Source organism: Sinohyriopsis cumingii, chromosome 1, assembly GCF_028554795.1.
Source record: "Sinohyriopsis cumingii isolate HCF-2022 chromosome 1, ASM2855479v2, whole genome shotgun sequence".
Classification (NCBI taxonomy): Eukaryota; Metazoa; Mollusca; class Bivalvia; order Unionida; family Unionidae; genus Sinohyriopsis; species Sinohyriopsis cumingii.
Genome location: NC_142961.1, coordinates 142,837,949 through 142,857,599, shown reverse-complemented (window position 1 = coordinate 142,857,599; position 19,651 = coordinate 142,837,949). Strand labels below are relative to the sequence as shown.

Sequence of the window (19,651 nt, the reverse complement as noted above, 5' to 3'; positions counted from 1 at the left end):
GTCATAAAAGCAGTTTTGCAATCCTTAAAATATCTGCTAAATTGGACAGATGGCTTTATTATTTTATTCTGTAAACCCCTCATAATATTCCTATGGAACACTGTATCAAATGACCCTCTGGAAAATGAATACAATGTCTACTTGTTACAAAGAGTCAAAGTTCAAAATGAAAACAACCAACCTGTTCTCCCTTTCATTGAGAAGCTCAATTGGATCCAAACCAGTAGGCTTAGCAACTGGCGCTATACGGTTTTGCTTCTGTTGCATAGTCATCATGGCTTGGACTGAGGGAGGGGGTGGCTGAGAGAAAGAGGATTTCTGATGGGATGGTGAGGTCCCCGACGGTTGCTGGACATCTCCCATGGACTGTGATCCTGTAAATGTCTCACTAGATGACAAAGGGGTCTGAGAAGGGGGCATCTGCTGGTGAGGAGCCTGTGGAGGGGGTGTAGGCTGATGCTGTGGAAGATGGGGTGGCTGTTGTTGCTGCATGTGCTGGTGTTGCTGCATCCTCATCTGCTGCATCTGTTGCATGTCTCCCACACCTGCTAAGATAAGAACTTGAGGTAGGTTTTCATCTTTATAATATTTTTTTATTTTTTAACTATTCCCATGCAGTAGTATGATATATTGTGGTACCATCTGTCTATCCATCCACCTGTCCATTAAATATCTACACAGCCACATTTTGTTATAATTTCTAAATGTAACCAATTGTTCAGATTTTCGAAAGATATAGAAAAATATCTTTTACTGATTTGTATTTTCTTTGTTTATTTGTCTAGGCAAATATTATGTCTCTTTACAGACAACTCTTCATATGTGGATTTGATTTAATTTAAATCCATGTGCTCTCCAGGTCCTGGCATCAACCAGAAATCAGTACCAAAACAGTTTATGCTTGGGGAGGGTAACCATAAACTCTATGACAGGAAGACAGAGATTTTCAGTATTAAAAGAGAAAAAAGACATTACCTGATATCAAGTTCTTCTGCATGCTGCATAAATAAACAATTACTGCCTAGTCACAATTTACAGATTTAAACAATGAGCAATATTCATCATCTCCATTCGTTAAAGGTAAATAATATTGTCATAGGTGCTTTGATGTCACTAATCACCTCCCTTGTCTAAAATGTCTAACAATTGTTTAGGTTCTAGTTGATCTGGTAAACCATTGATGTTTTACAGTATAAGCATAGGCAAGGGACACATTCATAAAGGACAAATGAGTCCTAATTATAGACAACCAGTGAAGTATTGAGAACAGAAATAGCATTGTTTTCAATGTAAATGTATTGAAGGCTAATCCAAATATGGAAACAATCATCTTGAAGGTGATGGATCTACATGTAGTGTGCTAACAGGAAGCTGAATTATCTACCATTCACCAGTGTTTTTCATGAAGTCCATAACAAAAGAACCATATTTTATCACCCAATGTTTTGGGACAAGCCCAACAGACAAAAAGCTTACAACGCAGGAGGGACCCAATCTTGCACTATCCAATTTTGTGAACACTGCATTCCCTTCTATATGCCAGCAATGGGAATCATACCCAGCACCAAGTGGACAAAAAAAGGTTTATATAACATAAACAGTGCCATTCCTGCTTTGGCAAAACTTGATCAAAGCTGAAGAAGCATTAGCATGTCACAGTCATCTACTTTAGGTAGAGTGGTGTAATGCCCACCCAAAGGCATCTATGACCCAGCAGCCATTGTTTGAGAAACAGACTTGTACATACAACCAACTTAACCCAAGTCAGTGGGTCATTACATATTGGTCACAATGATCTAGTTCTTGTAGGCCGATATTTTCACCAAGATGTGTCAATGTACAAAGTTACATGACAATGCAAGAAATAATCCCTGAAAAAATGAACTTACTGCAAATAACCTAGATAACAGAACCATCCAATTTTTGGGACAGCATATTTCCAAATTTTTTTAAGCCAATGAAAGAAAAATTTTACTGTTGGAATGTAACCTAAGAAATGCTTACTGAAAAACTGGTAACCGAGTAGGCAAATGCGAGTGATCAAGTCTGGCCATGAAACTGCCTGAGTACCCTGATTATTACATTGTATTTACTGAAGGTGTTGTCAGTAGGCAGCAATAAAAATAGATGACATTCTCCACAACTCAAGATTATGTAGTTCCAAAAACAAGTAAACTGCAGGTTTGTTAAAAGTAATATAATGGAAAAACAACCTTTCATCCTGAGACAGTCGAAAGAATTAAATAATGAAGTACTTTGATAAATGTAAAGTTAATGGTTATCACCATTACATTAAGCCAGCTTGGGACTGCATGCTTCTTCTATATTTAATGCTGGACAACATACAAAGGGAGACAAAGTAGTCATGTAATTTATATTCTCCCTAGAGGTGATTAACTTGTACTGTATGGAATGTTTAAATATGTATGCCGGTTATTGTCTTTTTCCCCCATTTTCAGTAAACTAAACTGTGTTTACACTTGTATGTGATAAAACAGTCAATATCTCGCAACAAGTGAGTTTCACAAGCTACTGTAGGTCTCAGTTTTATTTAATGGCATTTCTTTGACAGACATAGATGGTTTGGTCTCCACACCAGTAATCAGAATAATGCAATTAAAATCCTGAAGATGTCTAACTGATTTTGCTTTATATATATTTTGGGCAATAACTGCCATTATTTGGAGTTTTAGTATCAAGGTCACTTCAAGCATTCTTGAAGGAAACTACTGATTATCATCCAAAAATTTCTAAGCTACAAGAATATGAAAAAATGTATATTAGTTTTGTGATATATTCTTTTATCAAAGAAAATTATGAAACAATAGTGATATTAGAACTGGGTCACATTCATGAAATTACCAGTAAGACTTGTCACCAAAAGAGTACATGTACATGACGAACAAACTGTTATAGTTTTGGAAATAAAAAGAAACACTTATAGCGTGGAATACTGTAGAATCTTATATCTGTGCTCATTTCAAACAATATTTATGAAATTCATTTAATAACATCAATGTCTTGCTCGATGCGATTCACAAAAAATGATGGAATCATCTAACTTTTTTTCATAAATATAATCTGAGATAAGCATTCATGTAAGACCCTCCGTTTACTGCATAGCACATTATGCCAGGTCTGACCAAAAGTCATCTATCGTAGGATATGCATAAGTATGAGTTAAAGTACCTGGAGGTCTAGACATATGTGGGAAAGGTCTCTTGCCATCAACTGCCATCTTCAGCTGATCCGGTACAGGTTGGCTGCGAGCTATAAACTTGTATGCCATGATTTGGGCACGAAGCTGGTGAAGCATGGGTGGAGTAAAATACCTCTGGGAAGATTGACCTGGCATTTGACCCTGCATATTGGAACCAGGCTGCTGACCCATACCTGGATAAAAAGATCATGAAGTTACAGACATTATTTTTCATCATGTGTAGTTGTTGTGAAAACAAAGCCTGAAGCCATCAAAGATATAACTCAACTCCCTTTCCAGTGCTGATGTGTGTATCTAATTGCTGGTGTGAGACACACCTAAAATGTAAAGTACCCCTCTTTCTGCTTGCATATCTTAAAGTTTTCTTGTTCAATACAAATTTAAGAACTATATGTTTGTTTGCTGAGGGAGCAGCTTAGTTTACATTTTGCCACTTTCTATTAATGTGTGTGCATGATATGAATTTTTAATGCAGCTTTAACAATTTTTCAGTCATATCGCTACGATGTCCCACCCAGTCACATTATCCTGACACCAGGCCGACCAGTCCTAACACTAACCTCTTAATGCTGAGCACATAGCAATGCTGCTGTTAGTACCCTTTTTTAAAATAAGTCTTTGGCATGACTCAGCTGGGGTTTGAACCCATGACCTCCTGCATCCAAAGAGGATGCTCTAACCACTATGCCACTGGAGTGGTCACACTTTCTATTTATCAATGACTGTTAAGTTATGTGATCTATAAGCCATACTGAAGCTGAAGAGTTTCATCTGAACTAAGCCACTAAAACTAAACACTTATCTGACACATTAAATTTCAGAACTATTTACTTTATAAATGAACTCTGAACTGAAGTTGTTACATGTCTTTGGATTAAACTGGTGACTGACAGTGATGATATTGAAATGGGGTTACACAAATTTTGTGGTGTTGAATTGTTCATTATCAATGAATCTCCTGTAAAGGTCAGAAACCAATTTTTTTCTAGTTAAATGTTTTTCAAGAATACTTACTCAATCATAGTACCACAGAACAACTACTACCTTGCAAACCCAGTTATCCCAGGTTAAAAACTTTCAGCTAAAAGCTAAATGTTACCTGCCCACCTAGGTGGTGGCAAGGAAGAGTCATCTCCCCTTGGTAAAGAGATTGGCACCAAATCTCAAGAATATCTCAGTTACTAGTGGAGTGGAAGGCATTCTCTCTATATGGATGTAACTGTGGGAAGGGTGTGTATTATGATTGGAAAAGTATTCTGAAAGAAACACATTTTACTAGAAAAAACTAGTTACTTCTTTAAATATGTAACCCAATCACAACACCTTAGGAGAATAGGTATGAGGTACAGGGAGATGCATCCCTTTACCCTGGAGATGTCGTCTTCAGTCCCCTAAGGTAAGTGAGACAGCTTCTATATGGGAACATTTTCCCTTCCACAAATCCAACAGAAGTTGTGAAGCTGCGCTTATGAATCTGTTGAACAGCCTGGAAAGGTGACACGTTGAAACATGGCTATAGGTCCTACCAGATCGAACTGAGCTCTTTAGGATATGAGATCTTGGAGCAAAAAAACTGTAGAATGTGAACTCCGATATTGAAAACAGGGCATGGATAATGTCAAAGAACAGTTGTAGTCAAAGGCTATGCTTGAAGCAACTGCACTAACCTGGTGCATCAAAATACGTAACAAATTCATTGAGCTGGAGTTAATTTCAATATGCAGAGCAAATAATCCACTTATTCAAGGATGTGCTGTTATATCGTATATGCCCTGTTTGAGAGGTAAAAATAATCATGATCTCCTTTGACACAACGGCTCTGATATTTTAAGATACCATTTCAAAGATCAAACCAGATCTTGTAGGTGGTCTTGAGCTGAAGCTTCCACAGCAGACCGTGATTTCATTGCAAAAGCCTGGATACCCATGGATAGGAGCCTGTTTTGGCAGTGAAGAAGGTACTGTCATGAGTGAAACTGACCCACCTTGTTGGAACTGCATGTACCCATTTTCACATATTTTTTCATACACGAAAAAATAATTATTCTTTTCAGAGTATGAAAAATTATATGTAAAAAAGAATATTATTCTGAAGAAATGACCATGTACATAAAATAAAGGGTTTAGACCTAAACAAGGTTATGTGGCACATGATGCTTGGCAACCTAACAGCACATAAACATAACAACACTTTGTCTAATTTTGCTTTCAACCAAATTAGTTTTTTTTATATGTATAGTTAAAAAAATATTTGTTGTAGTGGGCAAATTTATGAAGATGATCTGGGTCAAATCGAACTTGTAACATTACTTCCAACTTGAGATATTTGTTTCAGTGAATGTGTCTGCATATGAGAGTTGGGTGGAGGGGAAGGGTTACATGGTGATTGTAATCTGTATTGTTCAGTTAGCTAACAATTGTGCTACTCCTTATGTAAACACTACAATGGCACTATTATATGGCAAACATTGATCTTCAAAGTAGAACATTTTAAGTATGAAAAATAAAAGGATTTGAGAAAAAATGTGAATTGTTAAGTACAAAAAAATATGATTGACATAATCATTATTTTTATAGCATGATGGTATATTAAATATTAAAGGGTATAAAAAAATGACATAAAATATGGTAATTCAGGTCCAATGATAAGGCACTATTGCTCTGATTCTGCCTCCCATTGTTAATGGAAATGAGAAAGTAGTTCTTGTAAGAAAGGCAAGACATTAATGGAAATGAGAAAGTAGTTCTTGTTGTTATTGTTGTTATTGTACGGTTTAATGGCATTTTTCAGCACAAGATAGGCTATACATGGCGGCCAGTATAATTGGTGGGGGAAGAACCCTGGAAAACTCCGGGAAGAACCACCGACCCACGAGAGGCTACTGGCAGGCTTTCTCACATACCAACATTAGCCGAGGATGAGACTCAAACTCACGCAGACAGAGATGAGATGGCAGTGATCCGTAACGGTGAGCGCTTTAGACCACTCGGACACTCGGGGCCCCAGTAGTTCTTGTAAGAAAGGCAAGACATTAATGGAAATGAGAAAGTAGGTCTTGTAAGAAAGGCAAGACCATGACACCTTTGCAAGTGGGAGGTTTCATGAGTGATACTGATCCATTATGTTGGAACTGTTAGTAGATCGGTCCAAAAAGATATGCACTGCTGATTTTACTGCCAAATCAGATCTGCTGACCCTGACGAGACCGTCTCAGTAAGGCAGATTATTTTTTTCCGTAAGTTTAACCAGTTTTCAGAAAGGCGTAACAACGTTTTAAAAGTTTGGTATTGGAAACAGACAGTGATGGTAAACATTATGTTCAACTGAAAGGTACATGTAGACGTTATTTACCACTAGTACAGTTGCACAAACTTCAGTTCCAAACCAAATACAGCTCAATGGCTTGCTGTTATCTCTCAACTTGATGTAATTCTTTGAACTTTTATTACTAATTCATATGACCATGGGAATCTTATCTCCCACCACAATATATATTCAAATTGGCACATGATGTCCAATAAATGTAATTGTGTCCCTTCCTGCTTGTATTCAGAAGAATCTAAATATTCCTTTTATTATGCGGTGCTGATTATTAATGCTTATTAATAGGCTTATTTTCACTTTCTTCTTCAGCATGTCTCACTCGGTGAATGCCATTTTTTAAAACAAACTCTATAATCAACAGTTTCATTATGCAGACACTTTGCATGACAAAATATGTGCAGTTTAAAGCATCTGAGGTACTGCTGTAAAGTTAGTCTGGTTCCCTGACTAATTCAAATAATTCTAAGTTGAAAGGCAGACCCAGATCAATCATGGATGAACAAATTATTCAGATTTTTCAGCAATAATCATTTTTCTGTAGTTTTTGCTTTTATTCTAAGTCCATATTTTAAGGGTCATTTTCATAAGACATATGGCAAAATCAAAAAGGGTTGGCAGTTCTGCAAACTGTCGAAGTAGTGAGGAGGCAGGATTTGTACAATAGGTCAACTAATTAAGCTCTCGAGAGAAGTTCAATTGGTGTCCTGTTCAGCCAGATTAATCCCCATGAAAAGTCCATTTGGGAAAGGGTCCAGTGCCATTGGCCAAATGAAATCTAATAGAACAGATAATAGGTCTTTGTTTTGTGCAATATCCTCTCTTCTATGATGGCACTGTGTGCAAGCGATGGTAGAATGGTAAGTTTAACTGTGATGGGTGCTAACTGTTTCTCATCAAAGAGCCTACAAAGTTAGCTATTGTGGAATGGATTTCTCCATTGGAACAACATATTCTGGTGTGAAACATTGAGATTAAGTTCCACTGCCTTCCTATACTGACCTGGTTGGTCATGTATTTCCAGTTTTAGTCATCAGGATAGGCAGATGCTTTGATTCCTGTAACAAGTTCAGAATCCAAGGTGTTTAGATGTGTATTCAGCCATTCCACAGTACAGGGAGCTGCAATCAGCCAGGTCCTTGGGCCCAGGATTGGTGTTACAAGGTTGGGACTGTTGGCATTCCACATAGTCAATAATGTCCACCATAAGTCAAACTCATCAAGCATGTATCGTATGAAGCTGAGGGGTGAAAAAGTCCTTCTGTTTGAATGAATTCCTGCTTGCAGAAACCATGAGTCTGCCATATAGTAGTCAGTCTAGGATATGTCAAACAGAAACCTGGATTGTCATTGATTACATCACTTTAGAGAATCAAAAACAAGAAAACAAAGGTCTGAGTACTTGTTCCATTTGAGATCAGCACCACAGTGAAATTATCAGGCAGAATGAGAACTAAATTCCAATATAGGTTCACCAGCCACCAATAATAGGCTTTCAAAAAAGGCATCCATTCGATGATGTGGACATATAAATAATGATCCTGAGAGGACCATGCTCCTATATCAGTCTGAAAAGGTAGCATACTTGCTCTCCCCCAGCCCTATGTGTTCAAGTCCACAGGGATCTTGATTGATGTAGGATGTGTATGCAGCATTACACAAGAACTGGTAAGTTTGTTTTCTGGTGGCTGATACTGTATAATTGGTTGTGGTCATGGCCCATTGTCAGTTATATTGCAAATCAGCTCATGAATGAACATGGCCATAATAGCTGGCATGACATTGTCCAGTTCTTGAGACTGGGATGGGTTACAGGATGTTTGATCACATATCTGCTCAATAGTTTTGAAATGAGAGACTTAACTACTTGTTACTATTCTCCATCTCACTGCCACTGTGTCCAATCAGATGAATTCATCCCCAAATTTTGATTGATTTATGTCCATAATATGCAAGTCCAACATGCAGTCAAGGGGTGACAACCAAAGAAATTATGCCTCTTTTGAGTGATTGTCTGATTGGTCTTGCCCATGGTCTAAATCTGCAAGACAAAACAGAGACCCTTTATGCATGTAGTGTAGTAAGTGTCCTGTTTTATGAGCAGATGAGCATCTTCGCAGAGTTACCCATGAAGATAACTACCTGTAATTCACCTGGAAATAAGTTAAAGCAGATGAGTTAATAATGCAATGAAGTGTCCAGGTATAAGTTATAATACTACCTGTAGGAAGGTCCATGGGTGACCTGTACAAGTAAAATCACTAAAGCTTGGTGTCTGGACTGTAAAAGTGCCTTGTAAAGAAAACTCACTAGTAAGGACAGAATTATACATATATCGAGTTTTTTAAAGGCATAACGGCTTGCACACATATTAAAAAAATACTGTATTCAGAACCTATCCTGTAGAAGTCGCACAGACTCCTGGTGCAAGTGATGAAGTGATCTTAAATATGTTAAGACACAAAGTGTTTGCAAACTGAAAGGCAGAACTTTGTTGGCATAAGAAAGTGAGAAAAGTTGGAAAAAGAGTTGGAATATTTTTTCCTTCGAGGTCAAAGGACTCCTCCAATTTATAACGGTATGCTTCCAAAGTTGAAACTGGCTTTGCATGGTCTCTCATGTGAGAGTGTACTGCTTAGTAATGAGTGGAAGTACTAACTGAGCGGTTCATGGGTTCTGCTGCCAATCATTATACCAAGGGGAGATCACTCTGCCAACTAGGCCAGCAGACAATTTTTAGCTACCTTTAGCTAAAAGTAGTTTGATTGGGTAAAGTATTTAAAGAAATCTGAATATACTGTCTGATACATCAAATCTGGATTTATTAACAGAATCTATGCACAAAATTACTGTACAACTGTTTGATTTGTATACTGAATTAACATAACAGTCATAAAATTTGTCATCATTTTTTTTTATCATGGGGCTGGAAAAGGTCCTTATTCAATACATTCATTTGGAAAGAGAATGTGGTTCCTCAACAACTTTCAAGTCTGGCTAGAGAACAGTAAAGTAAATACAAGTCAACTTGATTACAGTCAACGAGAGCAAATGTGCATTCAAAAGTATCGATTCCAATTAATATGCTTTAAGGACCCTGCATCAAAGGAAATATTAAATGTATAAATGCTTAAACTCAAACTGTTTACACTAACCTTGATTGTAGTTTCCAGGCTCTACACTTTGATTCGGGGGGCCTCCCATATGAGGGCCTCCAGGAGCCTGACCCTGGTTAGACACAGGTGTATTCCCCATCGATGTACCTCCCATACCAGGCCCCATCATTGTCTGGGCTCCCATTCCATGGCCATCAGTTACTCCACCCATTTGGCCCCCTCCAGTCATCACTGGTCCTCCCATGGCAGGGTTATTTATCCCATGAGTAGGTCCACTTCCACCTATATTCATTTGAGATATGTACAAATTGTGTCCTTGACAAAATTCTGTACAACTATTTATGAATTTCTGCCAACTGAAGACTTTAAAAGAATTTCAACATAATATAACATGACACGAATAACATTAAACATAAACTTTAAAATAGCAACAGATTTCAGAACCTTTTAAAAAAGAAAACTAAATCTGTAAAAATGCTGTGCATTCTAAACTTATTTTGCATTATTGTAAACACAATCATAAACTGTTTGTGATAATGTGAAATCGCACAATCAAAAATTATTTTCTTTGCAACTAAAGATAGTTTCTATTCTAGAGAATCAAATAGGTTTCTACATGACTTAACTTATGACTTGTTGTTTCTTATTGATTTTCAGTGTCACCCATACAGTACCTGTTAATACTCTAAACAGTAAAAAAAAAATTTTCTTTTGGAAAAACTCTTTCAACAGATAATGCTAAATCTGTATAATTAGCATCCTGAACTCTTGTCACACTCACAAAAGTCAGGGATTGATGAATACAAACCAAACTCAAGTGACAATCAAAATCTCAGCGGTTTCTGTTGCAGAACTCGACTGCAGCTACTATGGCCACACAATTCATGTCTCAATGCAGACATATATACACCCCCCCAAAAAAATCCCCACAACAAACAAACAAACAAAATAAAACCTAAATATCCATAGGTAAACTCATAATAATTCAAATCTTTTGTTTAAACATGTTATGCTGTTAAGTCTGTTGGATATGACTGCTCAATGATTATTCTACAGAATCACCACTTCAACTGTTATCAATCTGTGCAAGAAATTAATTAAATTGATCAAAGTTTGATTGAAGAATGGAAATGATACACTGTGCATACCAATAATCATCTCACTCACCAGGTAACTTTGCATAGCTGGTAGATAACCATGATAGTAACACATAAATTGCTGCCTAAGGCTGTATACAAATGGCTGAGATAGGCTAATATATATTAAGTACAGTGATAACTGTAACATTTTTCACTCTCTTGCTAAATCAGTATCCGACAGCAATGAAAATATTCATTTAAATAAAACTCCTCATGCCACAAACCTGCATGAGGTCCTGGTCCTCCCATCGATGGAACTGGTCCACCCATGCTACTCATGTGTGACCCAGTCCCTCCCATGTTTTGTCCACTATGCATGCTCATATTCTGTCCAGGTCCTCCCATATTATGTCCTACACCAGGGCCTCCACCTCCCATGTTCGGATTATGACTGCCTGGCATCATGTTAGAAGAGGTCATGTAATTGCCCATATTAGAACCTTGCATTCCTGGTCTCCCCATATTGGGCCCCATTCCTGGACCTCCACCACTCGTGCCCATGGTAGGAGCCGTCATATTAGGTCCACCCATGGCTGGATTGGACATATTGGGTATTGGCCCAGGCATCCCCCCTGAGGGTCCACCTGCCATTCCTTGTGGATGCATTCCACTCATTCCCTGTGGTGGCCCTCCCATTCCTTGTGGGGGACCTGACCCTGGGCCACCCATTCCCTGGGAATGCATTCCTGATGAGCGAGGTCTGTCAGTCATATTCATCATTGGGTTGTAGTGAGACTCATCTGGAGGTCCTTCCATTTACTAAGACCATAGAGCAGACTAAAAAGAGAACAAAAGTAAGAATTTGGGATGTGTTAAGTTTATCTCATGATTTAACAAAACAGGTGCTATATGTCTAACAACTGATTGGTAACAATTTGGCTGAATTTATTTTATTCTCAAGATGTGCAAGAAGGTGAGTATACACTGCAGACAGATAGGACCAAACAATAAAATATGTGCTTCCTTTTACAGTGGTTTTAAAATTTGGGCAGGAACTTTTTTTTAAAAAAGCATATATATATATATATATATATATATATATATATATATATATATATATATATATATATATATATATATATATATATATATATGTGCGTGCGTGTGTATGTGTCTGTGTGATTTGTTTTTACATGGAGGAAAAAGTGCTAAGGTCAGCAATGAGAAACAGGGACAGTCAGTTGACCAGAAACATATTTTTTTTTGTTTGTCCTAATGAAGAATTGTAATTCTGCCAATTATCAGAGAATTTTATATACAACAGAAAATATATCAAAGAAACTCATAAATAATCATTATACTCATGTATACTTCATAAGTAACATATGGCAAATACAATGAAACAATTTATCATTGTCATCCACACCCCCGTCTATCCTTTCTGAAATAAAGCTGTGAAAACTAGTTTATTTTAATAAAGATTTTAATGACAGTCTGTGTGAAATAAAATAAACCCCACTAATAGAAGACAGCAGAGATGCCTTGTGCCTACATCCAAATAATAACTGCTGAAGTAAAAGGTTAGTCACTGTAACTCAACGTATCATCTACTCACACACCAGATTGATATGCATCATATTTTAACTTTTCCGACTGGTCTTCTCTACTAGGCATTATGAAAAGCAAGGCATACTAGTGTCATTATTATGAAACATATAACAACCAGCATGCCACAAATGGGTTATACAACAAAATAAATTTATTACAACTGCACACCCATCAGTACATGTATACTATACTTCTGGAACAACTTTCTGAAAGTTTTTGTCCAAAACCATGAGATGTTTCCAAATAACAAGGATAGAAAGGAAAATGCTTATATGGCCTCAGGAAATTTGCAGCATTCCTTGCTTTCTGGACAAATTTTAGTCTAATTTAGGGCATCTACCTGATCAGAGAGCTCTGTAGATTCAGATTCAACCACAGCTGCAATCCATCTGAATGATTTAGCTACAAGAAGCCTACATAACTATGTATACTGTAATTTCTGGTAATAAACTCTCCTAATAAAACTTAAACTCCTGAAAGCATGTTTTTTTGTAATTCACACGTTTTAATCCAAATGAACAACAAGACTGTAAAATAATGGATCTATTGCCTAAACACTGTGTATAAACACTAATAATAGAAAGGTACGTTTGCCTACACACTATGTACAAAGACTAGTTACAGAAAGGTACTATTGCCTAAACACCATGTATAAACACTAATAACAGAAAGGTACTATTGCCTAAACACCATGTACAAACACTAGTTACAGAAAGGCGCTATTGCCTAAACACTATGTACAAACACTAGTTACAGAACAGCATTATTGCTAGAACAGTCAATTTTGGTCAATACTGTGTCATCCATATCCAATACTTGCAAAGTCTAGTTTTAATATTTCTAAACAAAAATTAACAGATAAAATAAAAAGGAAGAACCCTTGTAAGCATGATTTGAATGTTCAAAGACATCTAACTCCAAAATTTACAGAATTGTCGAGATTATCAAAGACTGAACTAAATCACATCTGTTGCTTCAAATCATACTGTTGCCCATGCAAACTGTGCTGCAAAAGCATTACCACCTGTACCTGGGATCAAACTAGAACTGAATTTTATTATGAACTGACTTTTCCTTTTCGATAGAACAGGGAGAAGTGGGAACAAAGTAAGACACGCAATATATTTATGTGTGTTGTTTTCATTCTCTTATTTGATATGTGTCCTCTATTTCCCAGTATGCATATTTGCATTTAACATGGTTTTAAGCAATACTTTATTTTCAAGTAGAATATTTTCTAAGTTCTATCTATATTATAAACACATTTGGTGCATGTTTAAAAACTGTCATATTCATATGCAATGTTTTTTGGCAATATGACTTAAAAAGAGAATACAAGAAGCTATACATTGCAATGAATATTAACTGAGTAACTAGATTACAGTATTGTAATTGAAAGTTAGCACAAATGCTCAGTCAACTACCTTTAATCAAGAATTTTTCTTTTTACTTTCTGAAAGTTCACTAGTAGTTGAAAAGATTTCTTAACTTTTTGAAACAACCCTGTACCATGTACATGAGAGCAAATGTACATTCTACAGATTTTGCAGATTATAGTGTTCATCGTAATTTCTTTACTGCTGCTGAAACTTTACCGGAACTGTTCATAAACAACACACTGAAGAATTAATGTCAGTATATGAATGAACTAAACCCTTTTTCAACCCAATCAACACAGCCAACATACAGTAGCATCTATTTTTAGAAAGAGGGGTCTTCTGAATATAACAACTCACTTTATAGCTCTGTTACAACAGTCCATTGATAGGATTCCAAATGTAAGGTTTTATTAGTTGTCTGTATGCCAGTAGTAACATTAGGCATTGATTAAACAGCTTTGCCATTTTCCTTTTCTTTGTATTTTCACAGTAATGACAGAAATCTTGGAAACGCTTAATTACGTGTATTTGGACTCCAATTTTTGATCTGGGACACAGAAAATCACTGAGTTGGGAGTCCTCCGTACGCATGTAATGGGTGTGTGGCAAAATTCAAAGACTTGCCAGTCCTGCTTCAGCCACCTGCTTTGTGGATAAATGTGTCGATCAATTAGCTGTGCTGATATTTACAATGACAAAATTCAGTGACTGATGTACATACATGTTGCCATTATAAGAGTACGTCAAAAAGAACATGATGCAATAGCTGGGTGGCAAGTTCAAAGGCTTTGACTTTGATGATAAAACATACAAACGTGTTTTAAGATCAGAATCGATGATCTGGATATACATTAACTGCCTCCTGTACACTATTTCGTCATAAAATTAGTTTGAAACTGTAAGTGAACCAGTAGGCCTAACGAGAAATAATGGCGGACTTCGCTGTCTGGGATGTACCAGTTTATTAGATTGTCTGTTTTCGTAAATCATCGGGCAAATATTTTCAGAAAAATATACAAATCATTGAAAGCAAAGCCAAGGTATTATTTTATTAAAGATTTAACTTTAAAATGCAAATTATGTAGGTCAGAAAAGTATGGGACTATGCTATGTTGTGGAATTCGTGAGATGCGCTTTAAGGTCTAAGATGTTTTTGACTTGACATGTATTTGCGAAAATAAGGGAAAAAAACAGCAAATCACATACTATTTAACCATTGCCTAAAATGACTACAAGGACGTAGACAAATAAATAAACCATAAATTTGCAACCCTGTCAATGGACTGTTGTAATGAAGCTATATTATAGTGAGCGATTACATTACGAAAACCTCTCCATCTAAAAATAGATGCACTCGCGTCTGTGTTGATTCTGTAGGAAAGAAGGGACTGCAACTTTTGATGGTGGGACTCCTATTTTTACCAAAATGGGAGTCCTGGACTCCTAGTTTTAAAATCCTAGCGAGACCTCTGAATGAGTGAACTCAGTATACAACCTTGACCATACAGTGTCTCTCAAATTCCATAATATTGCATTGTCCCATATGTTTCTGACCCACATAATTACATTTAAAGCTAAATCTTCAATAACATAATATTTAATTTCTGCTTTCTATTCATTGTTTTCTTGAATATTTTTGCCCAATGGTTTACTAAGAGAGATAGTCTAATAAAGTGGTACTTCCAAGATACAGCGATGTCCACCATTATTTCTCCATAACGGATTCATTTACAGTTCCAAACTTATTTTCATAAAGAAAATAATGTATAAGTGGCAGTTAAAATATTCATGTTACCAATTCTATTCTTAAAACATAAATTTCCAATTACATAAGTTTCAGTTTTGAAACACGATTTTTATCACCAAAGGAGAACTTCCAGAAATTGGGCAGTGATAGTTGCTAACTTACTTGGGAAAGGGTTAATGGCCACGCAGCTATCAAAACACATGCCTGTGAATGTGCAAGTTTGTTTGTTGGTGCAAATTATATCAACACCATCTGATGGCTTGAAACCTACATTTCGCCTTGAGCCTTAACAATGGAACTAACCAGCCTATAGTGAAGGAGCATCTAAATAAGGTTGGTCATTCTATGTTCCTCTAAAGAATCACATCGCAAAGTCATTTTCACTTTCCTAACAGAAAAAGCAAAGTTTACATTTGTTAGGGGACTTAGACGCCCACATTGCCTGGTAGCGTGACTCCTGCTGTACTGGCTGTGTGATTTGGATTTTTAATGTAGCTTTACAAATTTGTCAGTTATATCACAACAATATCTGTAGTACGAGTTTCCTCTGACCCTTGCCACACCATTTTTGATATTTGGACATTTGTGTTGGGGTGTAGGGTCAGAGTGCATTCCCTATCGAAAAGTTGGAATTTGCGAACACCATTTGGTGTCGGCATGGGGTAGCCACTTTCTAGCCGATCCAGCACACTTGAATGACCTTTCATCAAGATATACCTACATGAAATCGTTAGGAATACGATTTATTTTCCCAAAAATCATGAGCATAGCATTTGTCATGTCTTTAATCCACTGACAGACAAGACGAAAGTACATCGTTGCTGAAATTTGACCTGGATCTGGTCATTTGCATTCCGAGTCACATGACTATACAAATCTCAGAACCTACATGTCAATGACATCAGAGGTCATACAGTCAAGTGATATCGACATTAAACAAATTTCCAAAGTTGTTGTACATATAATTTGGACATATTATATAGAAGTCACTTAATGTTTGTAAAAAAATAAAATGCACATTTAATTCTCAACATATTCATTCTGAGAACAACGAACAGAAACCTGTAAGTATTACAGCAGGGTGGAGAAAACCATTTTCAAGAAGCACTGAATATGTGTCACCAATGTTTTTTGTTGGTGCCATGTGACTACCACACTGAGAAGTGCTCTTCGTAGTGAATCTGGTTTTCTTCAAATTTCTGCAACATTTACACATTTTTGTTGTTGTCTTCACAATAAATTTTTAAGAAGTTTATGTTTTTTCATTTTTATATAAAAATTACATGACTTTTATTTATATGTTCGATTTGTTTTCCTACAGCAATACTAGGAATGGTCTGTTGTTGATATCACGTGACTGTATGATCTCTGATATCATCAAGATGTAGGTTGCGAGAGTTGTGTAGTCACATGATTAGGAATACAGATCCTGGTGAAATTTTAGCAACGATATACTTTCATCTCATGTATCAGTAGATTAAAGACATAACAAATGCTATGATCACAATTTCTGAGAAAATAAATCATATTTCTATTGATTTCATGCAAGTATATCTTTGATGAAAGGTCATTCAAATGTACTGGGTCTGCTAGAAAGTGGCTACCCCATGCCGACACCAAATGGTGTCAGCGAATTCCAACTTTTTGATAGGGAATATGCTCTGACCCTACACCCCAACACAAATGTCCAAATATCAAAAAATGGGGTGGCAAGGGTCCGAGAAAACTCGGACTATAATATCTGCAGTGTGGTAGTTTATAGTGATGTCTAGCACTGGGGCATCATGCTGCAGACATGTCCCACCCAGTCACATTATTTTAACAACAGCTCAACCAGTCCTAACAGTATCCTCTTATCGCCGAGAAGACTTTCGAGGAATTTATACAATAATCTTCAATGGAAATTTTACAGACAAGTCACAAAGGTATGTGTAATTAAATTCTCCAAAATGACACCTATAGTTGCAAAAAGTGACTCAGAGGGTGTACATGAGTAATGTGAGTTGTACTATAATACTAAAATATACTATTACAGGTTGGATGCCCCTCGATCCATTCACAGATCCTCTTAATTTTCTTTGCAACTAGCCCCTGTGTACGCGACCATAACTCACCAGAACATAAACTTTAAAGGAGAGAGAGAGAGAGAGAGAGAGAGATTTAGACCCATGGATTAACATTCAAAATAAATGCAAAGATCACAAATATCACTGAAATAAAACAGACATAGATTAACAGACTAAATTTAAGACTCCACTGCAGTGCTGAGTCTTCAACGCAGGACTCCATCAGCATGAGAATCGAACAAATCCCATCACGCCAATGGAATTAAACAAAGAATACACATGTAAACACACAAATCGTCTATTGGCGTACCCTGTGACTATCATCAACTGTGTACGCGAATACACAGCAGCAGTTAGTAGCTTTCTTTGAGACACAGGTCCACTTGCGATAGCAATCCCACTAGCTGGTTTTGTGAACAAGCGAATAGGTCAGACGCGCACTTCTTTGCGCATGGGAAGCGCTTTGTTCGTAGCTTATAGTCAGTTTCAAAATAGTTAAAACACATCACCTGGTGCAGATTTTGGTAAAGAGTTCATGGCAACTACCACACAAAATGGACAACATAAAAAGTTTTGTACTTCAATTGCTATATAAAATACATATGAAAACAAATCTAAAATAATGTACAAGTAGTGGAAGTCTCATATTGTGGACATAACTGAACATGTGAAGGACAGTCAACAGGGTCTGTAACATAGTAATAAAAAGACACAGTATGAGTATACTATGCGCGCGCGTGTGTGTGTGTGTGTGTGTGTGTGTATCCCATCATGCCAATGGAATTAAACATATCTATCTATCTATATATATATATATATATATATATATATATATATATATATATATATATATATATATATATGTGTGTGTGTGTGTGTGTGTGTGTGTGTGAAGCAAATACTCTAATATGACATACACTATACTGTGACTGTGCATGAAGTGTTTGCATGCATCTGTGGGACAGTTCTACAGACTTGCGCTAAATCAATGAGAGTACATGTGATAAAGGCTCTCCGCTACATCCACCGTCTTGTATGATTTGATTACAACATTGATCTTTGCTCTGTATTGTAACTGAAATACACATTAATGAAAGTCTTTATGACTTTTGGGTCGCTTAGAGTAGCAGAAGTAGTGTTTTGTTGTTACTGTTTTTATTTACTTTTCGCTCTAGTGGTTATAAACAGAAGCACTTATGCAATGTCCTTTCGTATGACACCCAGCGTCGGTTAGCACAAGTTTGTTATCACTAAAATAGTCCTAAATTTGTCCAATAAATCACACACACCCATGTGTTGATACTGATGGACGCCAATCAGTATCATCGCGGATGAGGGGCCGATTTACGGGCCTAGTCCTAACTCACTGCGAGGATCGCCGCGAAACTTTAAACGAGACACATTTATCCCACGGTCTAGTTGCGATCTCGTAGCCTCGACAAAAACATAGTCATCGACAGCGTAGTAATATTAGTAGAATATCGGAGAACTCGCCCTGGGACAACTTGCCCCATGGAGAACTCGCCCCTGAAGAACTCATCCCAGGTGTCAGGAGAAGTCGCGGCATGGTGATCGGAGAAGTCGGCCCAAGGATCATATATAGTAATTCTGTGATGTCGCCACAAGGTTGTTAAGGCTTTTTTTATTACTGTTTTTCTTCAACTTAATAATTTATTAAATCTATAAAATTTGCAATTTTTTAACTTTTCCATTTGATCAACTCCGCTTCTGTACTTATCGAAAAATAAGTGTTATCTCTCCCTTTTTGCTCTGCTCTTCAAATCTATTTTATTTGGAAAAATAGACAGGCTGTAAGTATGATGTGATGTCTGCAGTTTTATATACGAAAGGCTTCCAACCTAATAACCTAAGTCGTGAAGGATTAGATTGTATTGTGAAAGGATTACATCTCTCTCTCTCTCTCTCTCTCTCTCTCTCTCTATTTTACATTCTGCTGTGTTTAAGGCCTTATGATGGGTAAGATTACAGGCTTTGTTCAGCGCAGAATCAATTATATGTGTAGGATAATTTCTGTTTTGTAAATATGTTTGTAATTTAGTCAACGAATATTGTAATTGACATTCATCTGAAATAATGCGTCGGTATCTTTTGGA

General features: G+C 36.8%; 1 protein-coding gene across 4 annotated transcripts in view; it reads right to left on the bottom strand.

The window, feature by feature from the left end:
• LOC149808052 (SWI/SNF-related matrix-associated actin-dependent regulator of chromatin subfamily A member 2-like) overlaps positions 1–17,984 on the bottom strand; it is an 85,049-nt gene extending 67,065 nt beyond the window's left edge. For 2 of the 4 annotated variants that reach the window (XM_089973063.1, XM_089973081.1), the window contains exons 1-5: positions 17,848–17,984; positions 11,022–11,574; positions 9,698–9,940; positions 3,190–3,393; positions 182–548 (exon numbers count right to left, since the gene is read on the bottom strand). In XM_089973063.1, the coding sequence (XP_089829189.1) occupies positions 182–548; positions 3,190–3,393; positions 9,698–9,940; positions 11,022–11,553 (1,346 nt within the window). In that variant the 5' untranslated portion in view covers positions 11,554–11,574; positions 17,848–17,984. Of the gene's footprint in view, positions 1–181; positions 549–3,189; positions 3,394–9,697; positions 9,941–11,021; positions 11,575–17,711; positions 17,729–17,847 lie in introns of those variants that run through there. The other 2 variants (XM_089973074.1, XM_089973071.1) reach the window with 2 other exon arrangements.
• Between the last annotated feature and the right edge of the window lie 1,667 nt (positions 17,985–19,651).